Here is a 24,609-nt window from a genome sequence, read left to right on the forward strand (position 1 = left end):
ACACGTCTTATCGATGTCACACCCATTAGTGTCTACTAATAGTAACCAATCACTTGTGCTGTCCTCCTCAATTTCCTTCAGGACCCAATCCCTTTCTCCCTCTCTCCCATCCCTTCTTATCACCCACTCTTTCTATCCATCCATCTATCCATCAATCCATCCTTCCAATCAACCATCCAACTGTGGATAAATGTATTCCCTCTTGACAGGACCTCTAGGGTCCAGACACTTGGCTTCTTTCTCCTTTCCCCCTTTCTTTCTCTCTATCTCTCTCTCTCTCTCTCTCTCTCTCCCTCTCTCTCTCTCTCTCCTACCCTTCGTCTAACGTGGATCTTGCCTTCAAACATGTATGCAACAGATGTTTACGTAAGCCAACTCACATCAAAAGACCAAAAAAGTCCAAAAAATCTCTAGATGGAGGTTCACATCTGGAGGTTGAAGGACAGTTGTGACATTCTGTAATGAGCTGTTTGACAGTGGGATGTCATTGTTGCTGCTGTGACACATCATCTGCTGTGAAAGAGAGATGGAGCAGATTTTGATGCATTTCCCAATTTTTGTGCATTGTCAACAACTGGATAGGTATCTCCCCTGTATTTTGCATTGGTGGGGAATGCGAGTAGTACAGAATTTTGCAGCCAAACCAAACACAATTGGTTTGGCAGCTGTCTTGGCAGATCCTATTTCTCCATAACAAATATTTGTTAGGTGACACTGGTGGGCTTTGAGTGTATAATCAGTAATGCTTGGTGATTCAGGAAAATATGAAAATAAACCTGTTTTGTGTGTGTGTGTGTGTGTGTGTGTGTGTGTGTGTGTGTGTGAGAGAGAGAGAGAGAGAGAGAGAGAGAGAGAGAGAGAGAGAGAGAGAATGCGTTTGCATGAGTCATGTACGTGGTGTTGTATTGGCTACAGATGATTGTCAGACTATGTTGACCCGTATTTATGTTTATGTATCTGGTGGTTTTTGTATAACTGTTTGTCTGTCTGTCTCTCTCACTCTTTCTCTCGCTCTGTGTCTGTGTGTGTGTGTGTGTGTGTGTGTGTGTGTGTGTGTGTGTGTGTGTGTGTGTGTGTGTGTGTGTGTGTGTGTGTATGTGTGTGCATACGCACACTGTGGTTAGAGGTTTCAGAGGTTTCAAACCCTCCTGAACCACACTGGCCTCTGGTGAGCCACAGTCTCTGCGAGGTGTAGGGTAACACACTGTGCTGCCCTCATAACCCTACACACACACGCACACACGCACACACGTACGCACACGCACACACACACTCTCTCACTCACTTACATCTAATACACCTTATTCTATCAGTCTTCTCACACAAATGTGTTCTGGCACCCCTGTGTGACTTAAACGGACAATACTATCAAAATTATAGTTCCAGTATGTAATATAATTAGCACATTTTGTCATTCCCAGTACATTGCTCTGTAATTGCAATTAACTGTATTGTCTGTACACTTTCTTTTCATTCTGCTAACATGTAGATTAAAGACAATTAGTGTAATTTCTGTCAGCACCTTAGTTGGGCTCTGTAAAACTCACATGCCCTATCCCTTTTATCAGTGTCCGTCAGTCACACAAAAAACTGCAGTCACCTACATGCACACCCCACACACACACACACACACACACACACACACACACACACACACACACACACACACACACACACACACACACACACACCACACACTCACACACACTCTCTCTCAAACACACACACACACACACACAAGGACACACACACACACACACATACACACACACACACACAGCAGGTCGTGCCCTTACTGTGTTGCGCAGGTTGAGTTTCCTGCAGGCGAGTGGTAATTGATTCCGCTGTAGGCTGTGCCGGTGGTAAGTGGGGGGAGTGCTCTCCTGTTTCACTGAAAACAAATCGCTCTTTTCTGGGCCTGACCTTCTCTCTGCCACCCACCACCACCACCACGTCCACCCACCATCACCACCATCCATCCATCCTCCATCCACCTCCTCTGTCCAGCCCTCTGCTCCACTCTCTTCATCCCTCTTATCCAGATGCATCCACCATCCACTCACTCCATCTCGCTCCATCAGACATTTGGGAAAATCTCTTTTTCTTTCTATGTCACTTTCCAATCTACAACCAAACAATCCAGTTACAGTTTTTCTCGATTGCTTTTACCTGCTTAAGTAAACTGGAACCCACTTGGTCTTCATGACTACTTTCTTTGCACTGCAGAAGTCATCTCTTGCGAATGTGTTCACACATTTTCATTGGGTTCACACATTTCTTACACCCTTTTGCAAAACAGTTAGCACAGGTGTCATTCAAAAGCCCCAAACTCTATTGGTTTTCCCATGCTAAACAAAAGGAAAACATCTTTTCACAGGTGGTATAGATTCCTTGCATAAGTCTAAATCTCTGATACACCTGTGTGAAACTCCTTTGCACAATTCTTCAATCAGCAATCATTCATTATACATAAGAGATGTCTGTTCTGTGTTGCTATTTGCAAGTATGGATCTAATGCACATTTAGTACTGTATTGCCTATTTCGTGGACAAAGCAGTACAAAAGGTGTTTACTGTAGGTCTATTTCGATGAAAAATTACAATGAAATTTACTGTATCTTGCTACAGTAGGTATTTACTGTATGTCTTACATGTCAATGGTAGTAACATCTTGAGAGGAATGAATACATATTTTTTTTATTCAGTACATTTTGTCTTTGATACCAGAAAAATGAGAAAGTAATGGAACAGACATAGCAAAAATGATCATTTTGAGAACTAGATTTTGCATTTTGTTGTCTAGTGTGTAATGATTGATTAAAGAGTGTTTTTGAATTGGCAACAAGTTGTAGTGTTTGAAGGCAAGATTTTGCTTTTTGCTGCATGTTTTAAGTGTTTTGAGAGAGTAACAGCCTTTTGCAAGCAAAATGTGTCATTTTGTCCAGAGTGCTTTTGTTCAGACATGGGTGTTAACTGTTTTGAGAAAGTGATTTCAGAGTTGACACAGGTATCAAAACGATCGAGAAAAACTGTAAATCAATTGCATGCTTTGAAGATAGATAGATAGATAGATAGATAGATAGATAGATAGAATTGTTTTATATTGACATTATCAACGTTCTTAGCTTCTCACCCCGTTACTCACGTTACTCACAACATTGCGTCCAAAGTGTACAAGTGATACGAGCAGAATTGCCAATTCCGCAGATTGCCAAATATTTTAAAATAAAAGAAAATAATAATTTTGACTACATGTTTTTCACATTATTTATTGTAAAATTCATCACAGATTTATTACAGATTATTTGATAAACTCTGGACAACAGACAAAACAGTTAAAGCGTCAGCTCTACTTTGCTTTCACCCCTTTGGTTGAAGCATCAAACTGAATTTGGACCAGTAAGAGAAAGAGTCATCTGGGAAAAGTTCTACAGCAATGCATTGAATGCCTAGAGTCTTGCTTGCTACCCATGACTTTATCTTTGTATTTCTCTGTGTTTATTTGTGTATGTTTGTCTTTTAGGTCTTCATTGTCTAAGAACTCAATTATTTTGTCTGTATAAAATTGAAAAGGAAAATCAATTTGTAAAAGATGGCATTATTACAGGGTTTGTAATGTTATGAGACTTGCACTCTTTTCTTTGTCTAAATTATCTTGGACATTTTCAGTCTATTTTTTTGTATTTTTTATGAGTTACGCTTTATTCTATCTTGCAGGGTTACACTAGTGGTTGCAGTGGTTGATTACGACAGAATTTCCCTCACACCAGCAGTGCAACTTCTAAACTGGCAGAAACACCTGTGTTGGTCTACAAAGAGATACTATAGTGCCCCTTAGAGGTGAATATGCATAAAAACATGAAAAGTCAAATGGATCAGTGTTCAATAGGCATCGTCTCTTTTCCTTCAATTAAACCCCTGTACAATAGCTAGATATAACTGCTCAAATGATATCTCTTTTGTCATTTATCAGAAGCATTTTGTAACTTCTTGGTTCAATTGAGGGGGATGAAAGATGTGAAGATAGTGAGACAGAGAGACAGAAAGAGAGAGAAAGACAGAGACAGAGAGAGAGAGAGATAGAAAGCGAGAGAGATGATGCAGACACAGAGACAGACTGTCTGGAGTTTCAGTGTTTATTCTTTTGTTCCTTGTGATCTCACTCACCGCAGAACAAAATAGAGGGACGCACTGTCCTTCAAAATCTGAAGGTGACTAAACGAGAAGGAAAACGAAAAGTCCACTGCCACATACCTCTCTCCCTCACTCTCTCTCTTTTCCCTCTTCTCTCCCTCTTTCTCTCATTTAAGTTCACTTCTAAAGAGAACAAACACCAGACTTGTTGGCTGTCAGGCAGTATGACTGTGTGTCTGTCTGTCTGTTTGTCACACACACACACACACACACACACACACACACACACACACACTTGTTGGCTGTCAGGCAGTATGGCTGTGTGTCTGTCTGTCTGTCTGTATGTCTATTTCTTTCATCCCCTCTTCTCTCTCTTCTTTCTCTCAAAGGCACACACACACACACACACACACACACACACACACTTGTTGGCTGTCAGGCAGTATGGCTGTGTGTGTCTGTCTGTCTGTCTGTATGTCTATTTCTTTCATCCCTCTTCTCTCTCTTCTTTCTCTCAAAGGCACACACACACACACACACACACACACACACACACACACACACACACACACACACACACACACACACACACACACACACAGTCATTGGGCCAAAACGGATGGACAGTACAGAGGCCTAAAGGGTAATGAATTGTTGAATAGTCTGAGATCAGATTCTCCCCTCCCAGCAACCAGGATTGATTCCCATCTCTTCTCCTCTCTCCCTTTCCTTCTTCTTCTCATCCCTCCTTCCATCTCTTCCTCTTCCCCTCCTTTCTTTCTTTTCCTTCTTTTTTATTTGCATTCTTCGTCGTATCCTCATGCCTGACATCACAAAGGCTTGCAATCACAGACTTTTGAATCACTTCTTACGCCGTTGTTAACCTGACTACAAAGAAAGACATGACCCATGCAGACACTGAACAAAAATGTATCCCACCCATCACATACACATATACATGATAGTTTCTTAAATTTCTGAAATTATAATGTATTTATTCTAACATAAATAGAATATTTGCCCACACACAAACACACAACAGATTTATGGCAGCTATAGAATTTTCCTCTTTTACTTAAAAACTGCATGACTTGAGCTTCCTCATATTAGTTTGACCTTTGTGAGCTAAGTCCAGTGATAAAGCAGTAAGTGTAAGTGTCATTTAACACTGTCTGGTAAATTGCCTGTTAACACAAGGTACTGATACCCATGCCTTTAACACATTTCCACTTGGTTGGAACAGATAATGGCTGATGACTGTGAATAATTGGCTAATTGAACATTCTGCATGTGTTAATATTGTGCATCTTGATAGTCGCATACATCATAATGTCCCTGTCCAGTACATACTCATTGTGATTACTTTGTTGGTTTCACACAAACACACTGTCACACATGCACACATTGTCACACACACACACACACACACACTTGTTGGCTGTCAGGCAGTATGGCTGTGTGTCTGTCTGTCTATCTGTATGTCTATTTCTTTCATCCCCTCTTCTCTCTCTTCTTTCTCTCAAAGGCACACACACACACACACACACACACACACACACACACACACACACACACACACACACACACACACACACACACACACAGTCATTGGGCCAAAACGGATGGACAGTACAGAGACGAAAGGGTAATGAATTGTTGAATAGTCTGAGATCAGATTCTCCCCTCCCAGCAACCAGGATTGATTCCCATCTCTTCTCCTCTCTCCCTTTCCTTCTTCTTCTCATCCCTCCTTCCATCTCTTCCTCTTCCCCTCCTTTCTTTCTTTTCCTTCTTTTTTATTTGCATTCTTCGTCGTATCCTCATGCCTGACATCACAAAGGCTTGCAATCACAGACTTTGAATCACTTCTTACATGCGTTGTTAACCTGACTACAAAGAAAGACATGACCCATGCAGACACTGAACAAAATGTATCCCACCATCACATACACATATACATGATAGTTTCTTAAATTTCTGAAATTATAATGTATTTATTCTAACATAAATAGAATATTTGCCCCACACACAAACACACAACAGATTTATGGCAGCTATAGAATGTTCCTCTTTTACTTAAAAACTGCATGACTTGAGCTTCCTCATATTAGTTTGACCTTTGTGAGCTAAGTCCAGTGATAAAGCAGTAAGTGTAAGTGTCATTTAACACTGTCTGGTAAATTGCCTGTTAACACAAGGCACTGATACCCATGCCTTTAACACATTTCCACTTGGTTGGAACAGATAATGGCTGATGACTGTGAATAATTGGCTAATTGAACATTCTGCATGTGTTAATATTGTGCATCTTGATAGTCGCATACATCATAATGTCCCTGTCCAGTACATACTCATTGTGATTACTTTGTTGGTTTCACACAAACACACTGTCACACATGCACACATTGTCACACACACACACACGCATAGTGACACCCTCTCGCGGCGCTGTATAAGCAGTGATAAGGTGTTTGTTAATGTGTTTGCACAGGAGCCGCTGCAGAAAGGGCCGTTGACGCAGAAGGGCCCACAGCCTGACGCCCCGCTCACAAAGGAGGCCCCCGACGCCAAACACACCCCCCCTAAATGTCACACACTCCAACACACTACTGGCGGGATTGGGTGGTGGGTGGTGAGGGTTTGAGGCAGACTGTATGTGTGTGTGTGTGTGTGTGTGTGTGTGTGTGTGTGTGTGTGTGTGTGTGTGTGTAAAAGGGGGGGTGTGGGGGGATAATGGCCGTGATTGGATGTGCGTAAGGTGCTGGTCCAGGTTTAAGAAGCTGCCCGGAACCGAGAGGAGAAGACAGAGACAGTGAGAGCGACGCACTGCACTGCACGCCCGCAACGCACACACACCCTCCACGACAAGCCTTTTTCCTCAGAGGGGCGCATCCAAGTAATCCAACAAGTGTGTGTGTGTGTGTATTTGTGCATTTATGCCTCTGCGTACATCGGACCTGCAGACAGACAACACAACCTGATCCACGGAAAAGTTGCCGTGTATCAAGTAATAAGACAACAGAAGGACAGCTTTGTCCTATGACATTAGATCAGTTCTATCATCTCTAGGTACTCGTAACTGAAGCGACATTGAATCTGTGCCTACATCTCAACCAGTGACCCAGTAGCCTGTACCCGAACTTAAACGACGCAGTTATGCAGAGAGAATTGACATCCGCGATTCTGCCATGGAGGATGGCTTTGGTGGGGGCACTGATGCCACTGCTGCTGCTGCTGCCAATCGTGCCAGTCACAGACTCTGCACCTCTGGAGGCAGTGCATCTTCACAGCCTCCCACTGCAAGGTAAGCACACCAAGCAATGTCCTTACATGTCATATGTAGACTTGGTCTGTGGACAGATGGTTTGACCAGATTATGTGGAAATAACCCAACTCTGTATAAGAATACATGAAATGCAGATTACATTGCTAGTTGATGTTGGAATGTGGTTGTTTAGTGTTGTAGGGCCTATGAGAACCCACATGGACTAAACTTGAAGAAGTTTGTGTAAGCCTCACTTCAGAAATCTGGTGTACTTTTAGATACATGAATCCAATTCAAGAAATTTTATACATTCCCAAAAAGAGTGTTAGTCTTATCCTAAGAACAAGTAAGATATATTTCTGTCATAGCCAGTTGTATACTTCGTTCTGTCATAACTAGTCACATAACTGGTTGTAATACGTCAAACAACTGGGAAGCACATTGTATGTGAGCCAAATTTAGATTGTCAGAAGGATCTTACGTGTGTGTGTGTGTGTGTGTGTAGGAGGTGCAAGCGAATGCACTTATCCATGTGATTTTGTGTGTGTGTGCATGTGTGTGCACAGTATATCAGTGTGTGTGTGTGTGTATGTGTGTGTGTGTGTGTGTGTGTGTGTGTGTGTGTGTGTGTGTGTGTGTGTGTGTGCGTGTGTGTGTGTGTGTGTGTGTGTGTGTGTGTGCAGCCAGCCCACACACATTTGTGTTCATAGTCTTTACCATGCAAGTCCAGCCTGTGATGTCTTTGTGCCTTTGGAGAGCACTTGGATACTCCAAACATATTCAGGGAGCTGAAAGTATGCATCACCCTGGCAGAGAGCTTGAAGCCATATTGTTGTGTGACCCGCAAGCTCTCCGACGTCAAATGCCTGTGACGCCATCGGCTCAGGGGTCACTCCCCCTTGGCAACAGCTCTGAGTCCTCCACAGCCATTGTGGCAAAGTTGTGTGGGTGCTGTGTGTACCTATGTTTCTGAGAGAGTGTGCAAATGCCTGTTGTGTGTATGTGTGTGTGTGTGTGTGTGTGTGTGTGTATGCATATGTGTTTAGGATTGTTGTCATTTAGGATTGAAAAGCTGATAAGAAAGACTGGCAAATAGACATACTGTAGTTATGTCATGACTTTGCTTTTGTGTGTTATACTTCCTCTTGCTTTTTTTCTTCATCATTCTTTCTCTCTCTCTCTATCTATCTCACTTTCTCTCTATCACTCTCTCTATCTCTCTCTCTCCTCCTTGTTTCTGTTCCTCTCCATCTCCTAAATATTGTTCCTGATTTAATATTAATATATTTATTGTTCCTCTTATTTTCCATTGTCATGCTTTTCTTCTTCCTCATCTTCTTCCTCCTCTTGCAACTTCTACTTTTTCAACTTCTCCTCATCCATTTCCTCTTTCTTCTTGTTCTCCTCCGGTGTGATGACGTTTAACTTTTATTCACGTCTTTCTCCAAAGGTGACCAGAAACCTCCAGACCTCTGGTCTACCAGTCCAGACACTCAACTGACCACAGAACCAGCGATGGACCGGCGCATCATCCAAACACCAGCGTCTCAGACCAAGTCCATCTCAGTTATGGTGCCACCACAGCACATCACCAAACCCAACAAACACATGAGGGGGGACCCAGGCACGAGTCGCCCTGAGTTCCGAGACAAAACCCGGACACCGTTTGTCATCCTCGGCAGGAGAATGAAGACGTTTCCGGTGTCCACAGCTCCTGGTGTAGAGGGGAAGATCACCGCGTCCACATCTGATTTCGTCAGACCTCTGAAGACTGATGACCAAGTGACAGGCAGGCCCAGCATGCAGGAACAAACAGGAACAGAGAACAGCAGCCTGGACAAGCGAGCGAAGACCTCTGCGATGACCACTGAATGGGTGCGACCAGGACAGGTGGGTGGAGGTGTGGACAAACGTGCGAGGGAGAGGGTGGGGACAGACATCCCCGACCTTGAACTTGACCGCAGGGAGAAGATCCTGAAGATGCTGAGCACCCTGGAGGAGCTCTACAAGGCCTTCAACAGCACCCTCAGCTCACGTCTCACACTCGTACCGCGAGGTGAGAAGCACCAGCATGCAACGCACGCACGCACGCAGTCTCCACCGACCAGTCAAATAAAGGCACAAATGCCCCAAACATATTTGTACAGTACAAGAAAACAATGCTCAGAAAAAAGAGACAGTGAAAAATTTCGGTTACACTTTACAGTAAGGGTACATGAATTATCATGAATTCATGCATGGACAACTCATCAACTAAAGCATTAGGTACGATGGGTACATCATTATGATTTATGATTTCTTAAGCATGATCATCATGATTACATATAGGTCAGGTTAATTACTCATGAGTTCATCATGTTTGTGGCCCCTCAACTTAAGTGTGAACAATGCCATGTGTTTAGAGAACTGTGTTGTGTTCAAATCAGAATTTGAGTAGTGATGACTACATTTTTGGCAGAACAAGAAACCATCATGATCATTCTTAATATATCATAATGATGTGCTCACAATACTTAATGCTTTAGTTGATGTGTTGTTCATGTATGAGGTCATGAATGGCAGACTATGAACTCATGTAAATTTCTGATGATTCATGAGATATTAAGGAATGAAGTAATACGTAAATCATGAATTAATTCATGCATGAATTCATGATAATTCATATACCCTTACCGTAAAGTGTTACCAAAATTCCCTTACCTGCTGTCTTAAGCCATCCTGATCAGTGGATGTAGGGATGCATGAGGTAAAAAGTACTTTGAGTACTCAAAGGGCAAATACATGTACATGCTCTTCACAAACCACCCACACTCACACCCATCTCCTTCCACAGACATATGTGCATATCCTAAGAATGCTGCTCCTGTATTGCTTTGAACTGGTTTAAAAACATCTCTTATACCTTCTCAATGTGCATTTACAGGCAATGGACGTGGTTCAGGGAAAAAGGGTAAAACGGTATGTATTTATCTTATATCCTGGACTGGTATCAGTGGTCTTTTGTATTTCATTATCTGACTGTTTGGGTATCTCCTGTCATAATCTCAGGCAATAGCAGATGGAGCTGTAAAAACAACAGCAGCGCCATCTACTGACAGCAGTGGAACTGCAGCTAGGTCCAGCACTGCACAAGTGAATCCACTGAGTCTAAGTGGCAAGGCTTTCAAAAAGTCCCTCCCTCCTCCGACTAAAAAGGGCAACAAGAGAGGTGAGCACCGCCACTTTTACAGTACATAATCAGACGTATCATACCATTTGTAGGTATTCCTTAGAAGCCTGCCACTGTATACTGATGGGTAAGGCTTGGCAAGTCTGACATTCCATGAAAATGTGAGACAAAATTAAAATAACATAAATTAACCATAAGTGTATAAGTTATCCTCTTATCCTCTACCCCCAGCCCCCCAATCCCTTTTTTCCCTGAATGAAATGAGCAAATACCAATCACTATTTCACTCTCTTTATCTTTTCCATGGTTGTCTTTTTTACAGTGTGTTTCTGGAAATACTGCTCCCAAAACTGACACAGTCGCTACGACAACCATGACCACCACCTCCTCCTCCGCTGAAATCTGGACCCCTGCTCTGTGCTGATGTGATGTTGGATGTCAGAAGCCGCTGCCTCCATCTGCTCCACTCCACCCTCCTAATGCTTAGCCTGGTGCCTGGCAACCGGGCCAAGCATCCCAGCCCAGGCGCCGACAAAGCCCTCTATCCAGGGCTCATCAATAACCTTACTGACAGTGAAGAACGGAAAGTGTGTGTGTGTGTGCGTGTGTTTGTGTGTGTGTGTGTGTGTGTGTTTGTGTGTGTGTGTGTGTGTGTGTGTGTGTGTATGTGTGTGTGTCTGTCTGTACTTGATAGAGAACAAGAAAGACGTGTGTACCCCTTGGCTTTTGTGCACGAAACTCCGCTAACCTCCTTGAGAAACGAGATTGTGTAATTGGCTCCAATAATAAACTCACAAGTATCAAACCGTCCCCTGCTATCAATAAAGACACGTTTATTTTCCTACAGCTTTCTCTCTCACTCAATGGCCATTACCTGACAGAAGGGGACAGAGAGTAAGGGAAGTGAGGAGAGACTGTTTGTTGGAGGCACACTGTTGGCAGAGGTTTCTTCTTTCTTTCTTTCTTTCTTTTTCTTGCTGAGTTTGCTTTCCAGTGCAAACCTTTCAGGCGCTCTCCTAATCTCTTTTTCTGTACATGTCACACTCTTGTTTGTTAGACCTCCCATATCCAAATTCCTCGAGTGGTCTCTGTCCATGACAACAACGCTTATAAAAGTGGCCAGAAATATCCAAGTTACTGATGTGGTGCCTCTTGGGTTGATTAAGAGGTGCAGAGGGCTGCCAATCTCAGCGTTGACATGGCAACAAGTTAATAAGGGTAATCAAGAACCGCAGAGAACAAACCAAGGGTGGGGGAACTTGTGCTGACCAGAGTGCATGAAGTTCCTCTACATTTTCATATCTTTACCACTTGACACTACATCCATTTATTTAGGCATATGAGCAATCTTGAAACTCAACTGTAACTGAAATAAATTAAAAATCAATTTTCCCGAGGCCATGGTGGAACAAAATATATTTTTCATGAAAACTATAGAAAACTGCTTGGACTACCTTTGACTGACATGGTGTTGGTCCTACTAAGCACTAACTGCTAGTTTCTAAAACAGCACAAATGAACATCTGAAGGTTAACTGAATGTTTGCAAAAATGAGCTCTTCCTAGTCTTGATACACCATATATGTATATAATAATGTTGATGAGTGTACATATTGTGAATGTGGATAATACAATGTGACTTTTGAGTGTGAAAGTTGCAATTGGTGAATAAACTCTTTCGAGAGGTGTAAAAACTCTAATAACAGGTCGATAAACTCTACTTCTGAAATTTCAGAGGAAGATAAACTGCATTTATTTGGGTTTAGCCTCTAACTACAGCCCTGCATGAAACTCTTGACAAGACTGCTCCACTGGCTGAGCGTTGATTGCAACAATACTAGTGCTCATAGCCTTATATACAAACTGCTGCTGCTAAACTCTGCTACATGTTCAGTGGTTAATATGAGCCTTCAGCTGAACAGGAAATGAGCCACTCACAAACCCACTCACGTTTTTCAATCAACTTTAATTAGGTCTCCTCTCAGGGGATTGATAAGGCGTTCACTCCGTTTACAAAGCATCCAAATGTTAACACTGCCAGGTCATCAATGCAACAAAAAAAAACAATCAACACACAAGAAATTAGCTGAAGGATTTAGTCTTTAGAGATAGACCTGAGGCGGGAGATGAGAGTGAAGAGTCACTGAGATCTTCCAGACAATGGCATTCAATACAAAAGAGAGTACAGGAAATTACAACAGTGGATCTCACTATGGTCATTAATGTAGTCTGTAAATGTAAATACACATCAATTTGCTTTTACAAAACGTGTGAGTAGAAAATGCAAGAGGTCAAACTACCGAGGTCATGACCTGAAACAACCTTTCATATTTTGAGAGTTCTAAAATGTTTATAGTAGATATTTCTACCTTCAAAAAGAAAGAAAAAACAGGAAAGAATCATCATAGATGAAATAAAAGAGACAGAGATACATGGCAGAAGTAGACGGCATGATTTTCTAATGCATGATTGAAAGGTACATTTGCTTTAACTGCTCTCAAGGCCATAGTGTTTACACAATGAGAAATACAATACAAGGGATATCTATTGGTACTGAGTATATGAACTTAGTGTAGGAATACAGTATGGCTAGCATGTCATTGGTTCTATTGGATCCTGGCCCTGCCATTGGTTAAAAGACACTCTGACTGACTCAACACATTCTATGGCTGTCCTGATATATCAGGGTCCAACAACTTATATACTGTATGAGTACAATGCAACACCACCAGGGAGTGCACACACACACACACACATCCACAGACATACAGTACTCATCAGCACACACACGCACGCACTCACACATGCACACACACGCACACATGCAGGCACACACACACAAACATGCACATATAGGCATGAACACATGTCCTTTTGCCACCTCTTTTTTCTTATTCTTTGTCTTTTAGATCTCGTTTCTGAGCATGTGTAGATATAACATAAATGAAATCTGTGAAATTAACAATTAAAAATGTATTGTAAATGTGTTTTTTCATTTACATACTTTATTAAGTTATCCCAGTAGATCTTCTCAAGTACAAACACTCAACAAACAAAAAGCTTGTTTAATTAACGCTGTTTCATACTCCCGCCAACTGGCACGCATCCGTTGAAAACAGCAGAAGACCACCACATTTCCAGAGGCTGGGTTTATGATTGAGTCAACTGAACGTTAAGGTAAGAATAAAGTTTGCCAGGTATCGATACCTGGTGATATTTATTTTACTGTCTATGGTTAGATTAGCTTCCATCTTCAAGTTAAACTAAAAGACTCTAGAACAGTAAAACTAGTCGAGTATTTTTGTTAATTTGAAAATGAATGTTAACGTTAGCAAGTGGCCTTACTCAACTAGTGGACTTAGCCTAGCACTACTAGTCGTGTGTGACGTTAAAGCGAAACCCTCGCCAAAATGCATTTGTGTAAATACTCGAGTCGAACGTTAGGTTAAAAGGATATTGACAAAGGCTGCACTTAAGATCGACGATGGTTTAGTTTTCTGGTCAAACGACTTCTTGAATTAGCCAAATTAGAACTACATTTGCTGCCGCTAGGGTGCGTCTGGATTTCTAGGCTATTCTTGAATGGGCTCGCTACGAATGGGCACTAGCCAACTAGCTGCTAGCAGTGATAAACTTGAGTGATAAGGGGCCGTCACCATTAGGGGTTTTCACGGCGTGTCATCAGATTTGGACGTTGCCATATTGGAGATACTCGCCTCATTAGAAAGCATTAGGCACTGAAGTAAATCCCTAACATCGTCAAGGAAAATGGTTAGTTATTGCCGTGTTTTAGGTTGTACCAATAGGTCAGACTGAGAAAAACATCTGGTGTAGGTATCGACTTCCAAAAGTTATTAAAAAAACAGGGAGAAAGGAGAATAATGACAGAAGTTTCTATCAGAGGAAGGGGGGCGCTTGTGGTTGAACTTCGTCTCCCTCACCCAACTCGTATTGATCTGCGCTGCCAATAAACAGTAATTTCTCGAAACATCGCACATTTTCTTGTGGTCCAAGTCCTGCCCTATATGCCTTTGCATCTTAGACGCATTTTGATGAGCTTTTCTGTTGTTCAGACACGGCTACAATCACGTAAGATATCCAAAGTGCATAATACTCCATTGTACTTCATTCACCGAGTATCGCCAATATGGCCGCATGTGCTGGGTTACCATGGTTACCGGCCAGAACGTGACGTCTGTGCAAACCCCTAATAGACCGTAACACTAACCAACTGCCCGTTGCGAACCCATTCAAAAAGCCATTTGACCCGAAAACTAAACCATGGTCAATCTTAAAAGTGCAGCCTGTCATCCTTTTAACGTAACGAAAGTTTGCCGTTTTTACATCATTTAAAATAAATCCAAGGTACACGTAATCATTCCGGGAATATGTAACATTTAATATACACAGAGTATATCATGTCAAAACTATCAAATGTAATAGAACTTTCTCGAAGTTTAGTAAGATAAGGAAAGGCCAAAAATGTACATGTAAGTCTATGAGAGGCAAGGTCTTTCTGTAACCAGTTCTGCAACCAGCAGACTGATTTATTCAGTGTAGTCTTTGGATTAATTTGTCCATGTCTTTGTTCTGTTTCTCTTGCCCATGTGTCTCTGTCTCATTATGTTTCTACATCTCCATGTCTTGTCTACATCTCTTGGTCTCTCAGATCGAGAAGGAATTCTGCAGGATCACACTGAGGGCCTGTCCACACAGAGACACTTTTTAGGTTAAACGTAGAGGTTTTGCTTCGTCTTGGCCGAGCGTCCAAACGAATCCTGTAACGCACTGCCCGAAACCGCACTTTTTTGAAACCTGGTCCCAGAGTGGAAAAATCTGAAACCGTTGCCCGTTTGAATTCGTTTAGACAGCGAAACCGCACATCCTGCTCGCGTATCGATGATGTCATCGCCACAACTTGCACTTATAGTATTGCCTAACAATACTAGTTTTCATACATGACATTACCTCATTACCATACATGACATTACCATACATGACTTTCTTGAATTTCCCCTGGGGATCAATAAAGTATCTATCTATCTATCTATCTATCGATCTATCTATCCATCTATTGCGTTTAGTAGCCTAATTGCGGTGATAGCCAAAACTAATGTGAATCACGGACTATCCTACAACCAAAGAAAGTAAAGGTGATTAGTAGGCCTACCTGCATTAGCCAAATAAAGGACGGGACTGCACCCTTCACAAACCGTAAAATAAAGTTTATTAGTTTTACAGTTGACTACAGTTGACAGTTCACCATCAGTCCACACAAACAATTCTGGTTTCCTTGCACTAGACATTTCATCGTAGCCTATTCTGTCTGTTTGTAAAGCCCAAGTTTTTGGTCAATTTCTGTATAGAAACAGTGCCACCTATAGGCCTGGGGTATGAAGTAACGTGTTTAGTCATGTTGAGATGGATCCGTTTGGACGCAAATATTCTTGATACGGTTCCAGGGAAGACGGAGGAAAAAAAGATCAGTTTGGTACGTGTGGACTAGGCCTGAAGCTATTGCAGTCCACATTCCTGGGCAAGTTGGACATTCACACACCCAAGCTGTTGAGCCTGTACAGGAGGAAGGGTGGAGCTGTTGGGAAGAAACTTGATGAGACCCTTGACATGTTAAATGAGGCATGTATTTACAACAGTGTGGTAGTAATTAGTTGTATGCAGGGCTTAAAATTCATTTTTCAAAATGGGGGGGAATTCCCCCCTTAGGTTATTAATGTAGGGGGGATTTACACAATTTGGGGGGGAGGGGGTCGATTCTGATACCAAGTCAAGAATTGCGATTTCAATACCGATACTTTTTTTTAAAAAGTGTTTGATTTTGGGGCCCCACCACCCTGGCGTCATCAGTAATATATACTGTAGTGGGATCATTCACAACAGTGGACATCCTAGATTCTGCTTGACTCTCTCCACACACACAAACACACACTGAAAATGATAGCTTATGTGATATGTTTCTATCATATATTTTTGAATTCATATAGAGTGTATTTATTTAATAATGCATTTTTTTAAAGTATAGCATTTTACTAGTAATTACTAGTAGCTAAACATATTTAGTAATTTGAATGCTTCATATTGACGTTTAACCTATAACACTTAGGCATATCTTTAATGTGGTGTGTAGGTCCAATTGAGTGCACATTGCTGATGAATAGGTGTAATTGAGTGCCTGTCACTTTAAGAAAATACGTGAGAGTAATTCTATGGAGAGATGTAAAAGTTTGCCATGGTAGCGTAGCCTATTTGCGTAAGCGCAAAGTGGTTCTCTCTCTCTCTCCGTGTGTGTGTGCGTCTGCATGAGGCTATGTTCAATTCAACTCGGTAGTTGATCAGTCCGGTCAATAGCACCGCATTCATGCCACTTAATGATTAGGCTATATTAACGTCATCAGACAGGCTGTAAAAGTGTATGCGGGAATTTCTCGCATTATGATGGCTAGAGTTGCGGGACTTGAACAAATTATGCGCAATACCCGCAATCCCGCAGTGAAATTTAAGCCCTGGTATGTAATAGCTTTCTGATGTCTGTAATCTCATATTTTATATTAATCTCATATTTCTCGTATTAATTAGTTCCATATTTCTATATTTCATATCTCATTCCATATTTTTGTAGGATGATACAATTGAGTTGCGAAGAGAAGTTGTGATCAGAGGACTCACACTCTACCTTGGTGAAAACACTGGAGAGTTAATGAAGGACTACCAGGTAAAGAAAATATTACTATGCATGAAGGACACAAAGTATAATGAAGAATAAAAAAACACAAAGTTCAGGACTTTTTTCTTTCCATTGATGTGCGACTTTAGAGTTGACAAACTCCGGTGATATGCAAATTCCTTGCTGCAGACATTGCAGAGGACTTTATTTTAATCAACACTTTATTTTTGTCAACACCATCAGGCCGTTTTTTAAAAGTAAATGTTCCAATCAATGATCTAGGCAGCACATTTTCTTCTCTCCTTCATTTTACAGTAATGGTTACTAACTAGAACGGCTCGGGGTCAAAGGTCATACAGAATCGATTAATCTGCGTTATTTTTTTTAATCAGTTATTTTTTCTCAAATTAATTAATCGAAATTAATCAGTTATTTTGACAGCCCTACTTTTTTCCATTGTGGTACTGATAATATTTTAGTATTTAATTATTAAAAATGCTGAAACATGGGAAATCCTCACAGATATCTAGTGACATGTACACGAATATCCTAGGGTTTGTTGATAACACTGATGTATAAACCTTTTGTATAATTATGTAGTTAACAGAACCAAATATATGATACTCTTTATACTGTATAAAGCTGCATTGCTTAATTACTCCAACAAATTGACTTAAAATGGCCTTAAATGGCATTTGATTGAACTCTGTGATACCTGTAGACACCCTTGTTAAGCTACCCCAGAGGAAACTTTTGCTTCTCATTTGTATCCCTTCTGTTGCTAAGGAGGCAAAATGGTGATCATTGGATCATTTAAGTATTACTTTTGTCACAATTATTTCTCCTAATTTTGCCTTAGGAGAAATAAAACAAGCAAAAGATGAGACACATAGCAATAAGACAAGTAGGAGTCACATAAGAGATATTAGTTTGAGAAGCAGGAGAAGTACAGTGGGCATCGCTTTCAAATGGCCACTTCATTCGCACTTTACGCGGTGTGAAGCTGCGTGAAGCTTTAGTACCACTTTCAGCCACTGTGCGTCGCTCTGCCACTGTACATCGCTCTGTCAGTGGTAATTGTTACCGAGAGGAATCCCAGCCTACGAATTCAATAACAAAATAAATCGTAATTAAACATTACCTCGATTAAGGCTATTTAGGTATGGCTTAAGGCTTGACTAAACGGTGGTAGCAAAAATCGAAATCTGCTTTTGATAGCCTACCGGTGCCGCTCCACAAAACGAAAAAATATCTTAACTGGCTGTCTATGTTATTGTCAGTGTTGGGGGTAACGCAACTACGCAAATCAAAACAGTGTCTTAATTTGCCCTACTTCTTGACTGCAATGTAGTCAATTGACTGCTTGACATGTCATTTTTATTTTTCTGTACAATAAACAAATACATCTGCTTATGCCGCAGAATTACATTCATATTTGGCTGACTGCAGACGCGCCACTTCCCTCCCCATATTCCAAGATTAAGATAGTAGCCTATACAAAAAGCACTTCATACTATCATAAAAATTCGTTAAAACGAATAGCTATTTGCAATTTGACAAAACACTGGTCCTGACAGTAACCTAGAATAAATGCATGGGGAAAAACACTTCCCCATGACAAAGACATCGTAAAACACTGCAAGTTAATATTTTGTCACTAGCAACATACATCTGTCCTTTGTCAAATGTATTATGTTCCAAGTAGCCTATGCGTTAATTCTGCTTCATAAAGTTGAACAAATACATTTGCTTATTTCACAGAAAATATAAATAGCCAGATAGGGTCTACAGTACAGAGTTGGTAAGTTATGGTAGGCCCGATGGAAGGGCTGTTATGAGAGTATTAAAATATGGGATATTCTACGGGAAAACATTAAAACGGCAAGACAGCGGGGGAAAGTTAAAATAGGCCTACGTGATAAACACGGAAAAAGTTGGCATGCATTGTTTCGGTCCCCGTGCACAGGGATTATTTGTCATATTATTAATCACATATGATTATTTGTGAAATTGTGCAAACAGGCGCAACACATTTGAAAAGGAACGACTGGTAGCATGCAAGCTCACGGGAAAGATTGATTTAAGAACGTTATCATAGTGTGTGGCTGTGGCGCGGGCGGAAGACAGCAATTGGCAGGGGAGGGTCATGTCTTTTTTTAACAATTCTGTCGGAGGGTCATTGAATAATTTCTAGCAGGCAAGAGAGGGTCATGCAACTTTTGACTGAAGCACTCAAAATTCCTCCGGTGGCCCCTTCAATAAATAACGAACAGTCCCTAGATTGCTGCTGGGCTATATGTCTTGGTTCATGTCTGTTAACAACTCATTGCCAATGCAATGTGAACGTCTGGGATTGGGGAGAGCACTAAATGCTCTACTGAATAAGCACGAAGTCAAACCTTTAAATGAAAATAACTGTTTAATAATAATAATAAAAAAATAAAAAAACGCTAATGAATTAAACTTGTGACCATCAAAAATCGTTTATCGCCTGTAACTCCGTGATAACAGGACGTAACAGGAAGGCATTTGGCTGAGCAAAGGAGATTAATATGCTCTATATTTTGTCCAAATGATGTCTGTCTATCATCGTTGCACTCGGAGAAAATCAGAATGTTTAATTTGTCCTGCGTTTCTTCTACGGCTGCAAACGGGATTCACTCGCAGTTAACCAAATATTTCTTTTTTAGTGCAGGGCAGGCATATTTCTGGCTATTAAATTATTTCTAGTCTGAATTAACCAGTCTGCTAAAGTCTGTAGTAAAGTCTGTGTAGGGTTTTCCAGGCTCCATTTCTTTTTACGAGACACCCTGCTCACTTGAGCCATCTACCGGTTGTTTGGGTTGTTGCAGCGTCTCACTGGAAAAATACAAATTAGAGCCGCGTGATACCGCGTGATCCCACGCGCAGACCACGAGTGAAGCTGGCCAAGTCGAAGCACTGCCCACTGTACAGGAGATCTCTTATATGTTTGAGTGTAGTCTCATTTACAACTTGTTTCTCCTTAGGAGAAATAATAGAGCAAATGAGGAGACATTGCAATGAGAAACTGTTGAGAAGTAGGAGTTACAATTGAGATATCAGTTTGAGGGTCAAAAAATAGGGCATTCCATAGCATTTCAAACTTTTATTTTATAAAACAAAGCAAAACAGTTGTACTTTAAAAATGGACTTTAAGCAATGGGAGCTTGCACAGTTGCACTTTAAAATGGACTTCAAGCAATGGAAGCATGTTAATGCCTTGATATGTTCTTTTTAAAAATTGTGTATTCTTATTTTTTATTTTTTTGTGTGTGTGAGTGTGTATGTGAGTATTATTTTTAAAAGCTGCACAAGCAAATTGCATTGTACGGACCAACTGCACAATGACAATTTAAGTCTATCTATAAATCATACAACATGGAGAAATGAACTAATAAACAATAACATAAACAAACTGAACTTATGCCAAAGCGTGCCATACTGTGTACAATGGTGGATGAAAGCGTGGGCTGGTCAATCTGCGTCTTTTATCCTGGTGGTGGAACCAACCAAAGGGAGGAGGGAGAGAAGAGCAGAAAATAGAACATTGTTAGTTTGTGAGCCACTCAAAAATACAAAGTAAGACATTTGTTTGACCGTCTGCTTTCATAACTGTGGGAATTTTGATACAGCACAAAGATCAGGCACACCTTATTAATCACTTAAACACAGAATAGGGGGGATGTGATAGCTACCACTCACATTTGCTATATGTTGCCCAATTGAAAAACAGATTGTATTGATATATTTGTCAAGCTTAAACAAGTTTGTTGAATTCCCTCACCTCATCTAGTGAGTAAACTGTATTGTCAGGCTAGGATTAACCCCTATCCAGCTTACCACTAGGCAAAACCTTGTTTTGGTTGGACTAAGCCTATTCAGTGTAAAAAAAAATGGGCATCTGAAAATAGTTTAGTTCAGAGTCCTGATGTAAAAAAAGTAATTTGGGCAATTTTTTTTGTCATCTGGGAGCTGGCTCCATAGTCAGAACGCATAACAACTAAATGCAGCGTTGCTTTGTTTAGTTCTGATAGTGGGTTTCAACAGGAATATTTCTCCTGTGATCAGTGAGGTTTAAGTGATTAGTATTGCTGGAACATGTCACACAGTCTCATTGAAGGGCAAATCTGGTGTAAACTGATTCAAAGCCTTGTTGTTCGAGCTCACCAGGCACTGTCGAAAGGACAAAGAACAATAAAATGTGTCATAACCTAGACAAGTTATGGACAAGAAAGTAAAGCTGACTCAATATGGCAAAAAAGCCTTTGGTATCTTCTTTCCATTACAGGGTTTCCCCAGGTTTGACCACCCCAAATAAGACTTTTTTTAAGACCACTTACATGAAAATTAAGACCTACATCACACCCATTATGCGGTTGTAAAACACCAGATCAAATCCATAATGACAATTAAAACAACACTTCCCCATGATGTGCTGTCCTCTCCTTTCGACTGATTATGTTGATTCATTGCTGCCGGTGCGAAAACCTAAAGTATTGTTTGCGCATATCCTAAGAAATTAGACTGGTGTAGTTGCCACGATACCAAAATTATTGTTTCGATACCGATAACACATCAAGAATTGCGATTTCGATACTTCTTCGATAATCTTAAAAAATGCATTTGATTTGTGGGCCCAGACCACCTTGACATCATCAGTAATATTGAATATAGTGTTATCATTCACACCAGTGGGCATCCTAGATTCTGCTTGACTCTTTCCACAAACACGGAAAATTATGGCTTATTTCATATGTTTCTATTTCATATACCTTCGAATTCTACGCGTAGTGTACAGTTAATGTATAGTATTTTTTAATCTGCATAATTACTATTAATCTGCTTAATTGCTAAACATATTTAGTCATTTGAATACTTAATATTTATTTTTAAACTATTACACCTAGGCAAAATTTTAATGTGGTGTGTAGGCCTAGGTGTAATTGAGTGTTTGTCACTTTAAGAAATACGTGAGTAATTACTGTAGCCTTCAGTCTCACAGTTTTAGGCTAGTGAATAATAGTTGCACATAATGCATAAGGATATGTGGATGCAATTCATTGTTGTCTGTCATTAGATAAAATAAATGTAAATAAAAAACTATCAAGTTCATAGAAGGGATCATGTTCAATAATGATTTTAGCACTAATTACTTAATGACATACATGACCTGAGCTAGCAGAATTAGTTAGCAAGGAGCTCTCTCCAGATGTAAAAGTTTGCAAAGGTTGCGCTGCCTATTTCTAAATGACATTAAACCCAATACATCTCATAGCCTAGGTAGGTTAGCAACACAAAGTGAGCAAATCAACTTGATATTAGCCTATTATTATGTGTTACCACAGAATCACTTAAGCTAAACTAGCAGTCATGTCTCGCTATTTATGGCACGACAGCTGCGCATATGTGTGTGAGGAGAAAAGACGCACAGCCACAGGCTTGGGGAGGAGGCACTAGAAGCATGCCTTGTGCACACAAACAAGAACACGGTCAATGAGAAACTGTTGAGAAGTAGGAGTTACAATTGAGATATCAGTTTGAGGGTCAAAAAATAGGGCATTCCATAGCATTTCAAACTTTTATTTTATAAAACAAAGCAAAACAGTTGTACTTTAAAATGGACTTTTAAGCAATGGGAGCTTGCACAGTTGCACTTTAAAATGGACTTCAAGCAATGGAAGCATGTTAATGCCTTGATATGTTCTTTTAAAAATTGTGTATTCTTATTTTTTTTTTTTGTGTGTGTGAGTGTGTATGTGAGTATTATTTTTAAAAGCTGCACAAGCAAATTGCATTGTGCCGGACCAACTGCACAATGACAATTTAAGTCTATCTATAAATCATACAACATGGAGAAATGAACTAATAAACAATAACATAAACAAACTGAACTTATGCCAAAGCGTGCCATACTGTGTACAATGGTGGATGAAAGCGTGGGCTGGTCAATCTGCGTCTTTTATCCTGGTGGTGGAACCAACCAAAGGGAGGAGGGAGAGAAGAGCAGAAAATAGAACATTGTTAGTTTGTGAGCCACTCAAAAATACAAAGTAAGACATTTGTTTGACCGTCTGCTTTCATAACTGTGGGAATTTTGATACAGCACAAAGATCAGGCACACCTTATTAATCACTTAAACACAGAATAGGGGGGATGTGATAGCTACCACTCACATTTGCTATATGTTGCCCAATTGAAAAACAGATTGTATTGATATATTTGTCAAGCTTAAACAAGTTTGTTGAATTCCCTCACCTCATCTAGTGAGTAAACTGTATTGTCAGGCTAGGATTAACCCCTATCCAGCTTACCACTAGGCAAAACCTTGTTTTGGTTGGACTAAGCCTATTCAGTGTAAAAAAAAATGGGCATCTGAAAATAGTTTAGTTCAGAGTCCTGATGTAAAAAAAGTAATTTGGGCAATTTTTTTTGTCATCTGGGAGCTGGCTCCATAGTCAGAACGCATAACAACTAAATGCAGCGTTGCTTTGTTTAGTTCTGATAGTGGGTTTCAACAGGAATATTTCTCCTGTGATCAGTGAGGTTTAAGTGATTAGTATTGCTGGAACATGTCACACAGTCTCATTGAAGGGCAAATCTGGTGTAAACTGATTCAAAGCCTTGTTGTTCGAGCTCACCAGGCACTGTCGAAAGGACAAAGAACAATAAAATGTGTCATAACCTAGACAAGTTATGGACAAGAAAGTAAAGCTGACTCAATATGGCAAAAAAGCCTTTGGTATCTTCTTTCCATTACAGGGTTTCCCCAGGTTTGACCACCCCAAATAAGACTTTTTAAGACCACTTACATGAAAAATTAAGACCTACATCACACCCATTATGCGGTTGTAAAACACCAGATCAAATCCATAATGACAATTAAAACAACACTTCCCCATGATGTGCTGTCCTCTCCTTTCGACTGATTATGTTGATTCATTGCTGCGGTGCGAAAACCTAAAGTATTGTTTTATGATATCCTAAGAAATTAGACTGGTGTAGTTGCCCACGATACCAAAATTATTGTTTTCGATACCGATAACACATCAAGAATTGCGATTTCGATACTTCTCCGATAATCTTAAAAATGCATTTGATTTGTGGGCCCAGACCACCTTGACATCATCAGTAATATTGAATATAGTGTTATCATTCACACCAGTGGGCATCCTAGATTCTGCTTGACTCTTTCCACAAACACGGAAAATTATGGCTTATTTCATATGTTTCTATTTCATATACCTTCGAATTCTACGCGTAGTGTACAGTTAATGTATAGTATTTTTTAATCTGCATAATTACTATTAATCTGCTTAATTGCTAAACATATTTAGTCATTT

The 24,609-nt window shown here is 40.5% G+C and overlaps 1 protein-coding gene across 1 annotated transcript; it reads left to right on the forward strand.

Annotated features, from left to right (window-relative positions):
- Positions 1 to 6,951: 6,951 nt before the first annotated feature.
- Positions 6,952 to 11,388, forward strand: urp2 (urotensin II-related peptide). Its single transcript, XM_048268550.1, has 5 exons — positions 6,952 to 7,437; positions 8,849 to 9,454; positions 10,322 to 10,356; positions 10,447 to 10,606; positions 10,890 to 11,388. Exons 1-5 carry the CDS (start codon positions 7,290 to 7,292, stop codon positions 10,919 to 10,921), a joined length of 981 nt encoding a protein of 326 aa, XP_048124507.1. The 5' UTR covers positions 6,952 to 7,289; the 3' UTR covers positions 10,922 to 11,388.
- The last annotated feature ends 13,221 nt before the right edge of the window (positions 11,389 to 24,609 follow it).

The sequence above is a fragment of the Alosa alosa genome, chromosome 17, assembly GCF_017589495.1.
Source record: "Alosa alosa isolate M-15738 ecotype Scorff River chromosome 17, AALO_Geno_1.1, whole genome shotgun sequence".
In the NCBI taxonomy this organism is placed as follows: Eukaryota; Metazoa; Chordata; class Actinopteri; order Clupeiformes; family Clupeidae; genus Alosa; species Alosa alosa.

What these genes read in the sequence shown, in the direction of transcription:
- urp2 (XM_048268550.1), top strand. Translation starts at nt 7,290, where the DNA reads ATGCAGAGAGAATTGACATCCGCGATTCTGCCATGGAGGATGGCTTTG. An exon ending in TCACAGCCTCCCACTGCAAG is followed by an intron (nt 7,438 to 8,848) that starts GTAAGCACACCA and finishes CTTTCTCCAAAG; the next exon opens with GTGACCAGAAACCTCCAGAC. An exon ending in CAGGGAAAAAGGGTAAAACG is followed by an intron (nt 10,357 to 10,446) that starts GTATGTATTTAT and finishes TCATAATCTCAG; the next exon opens with GCAATAGCAGATGGAGCTGT.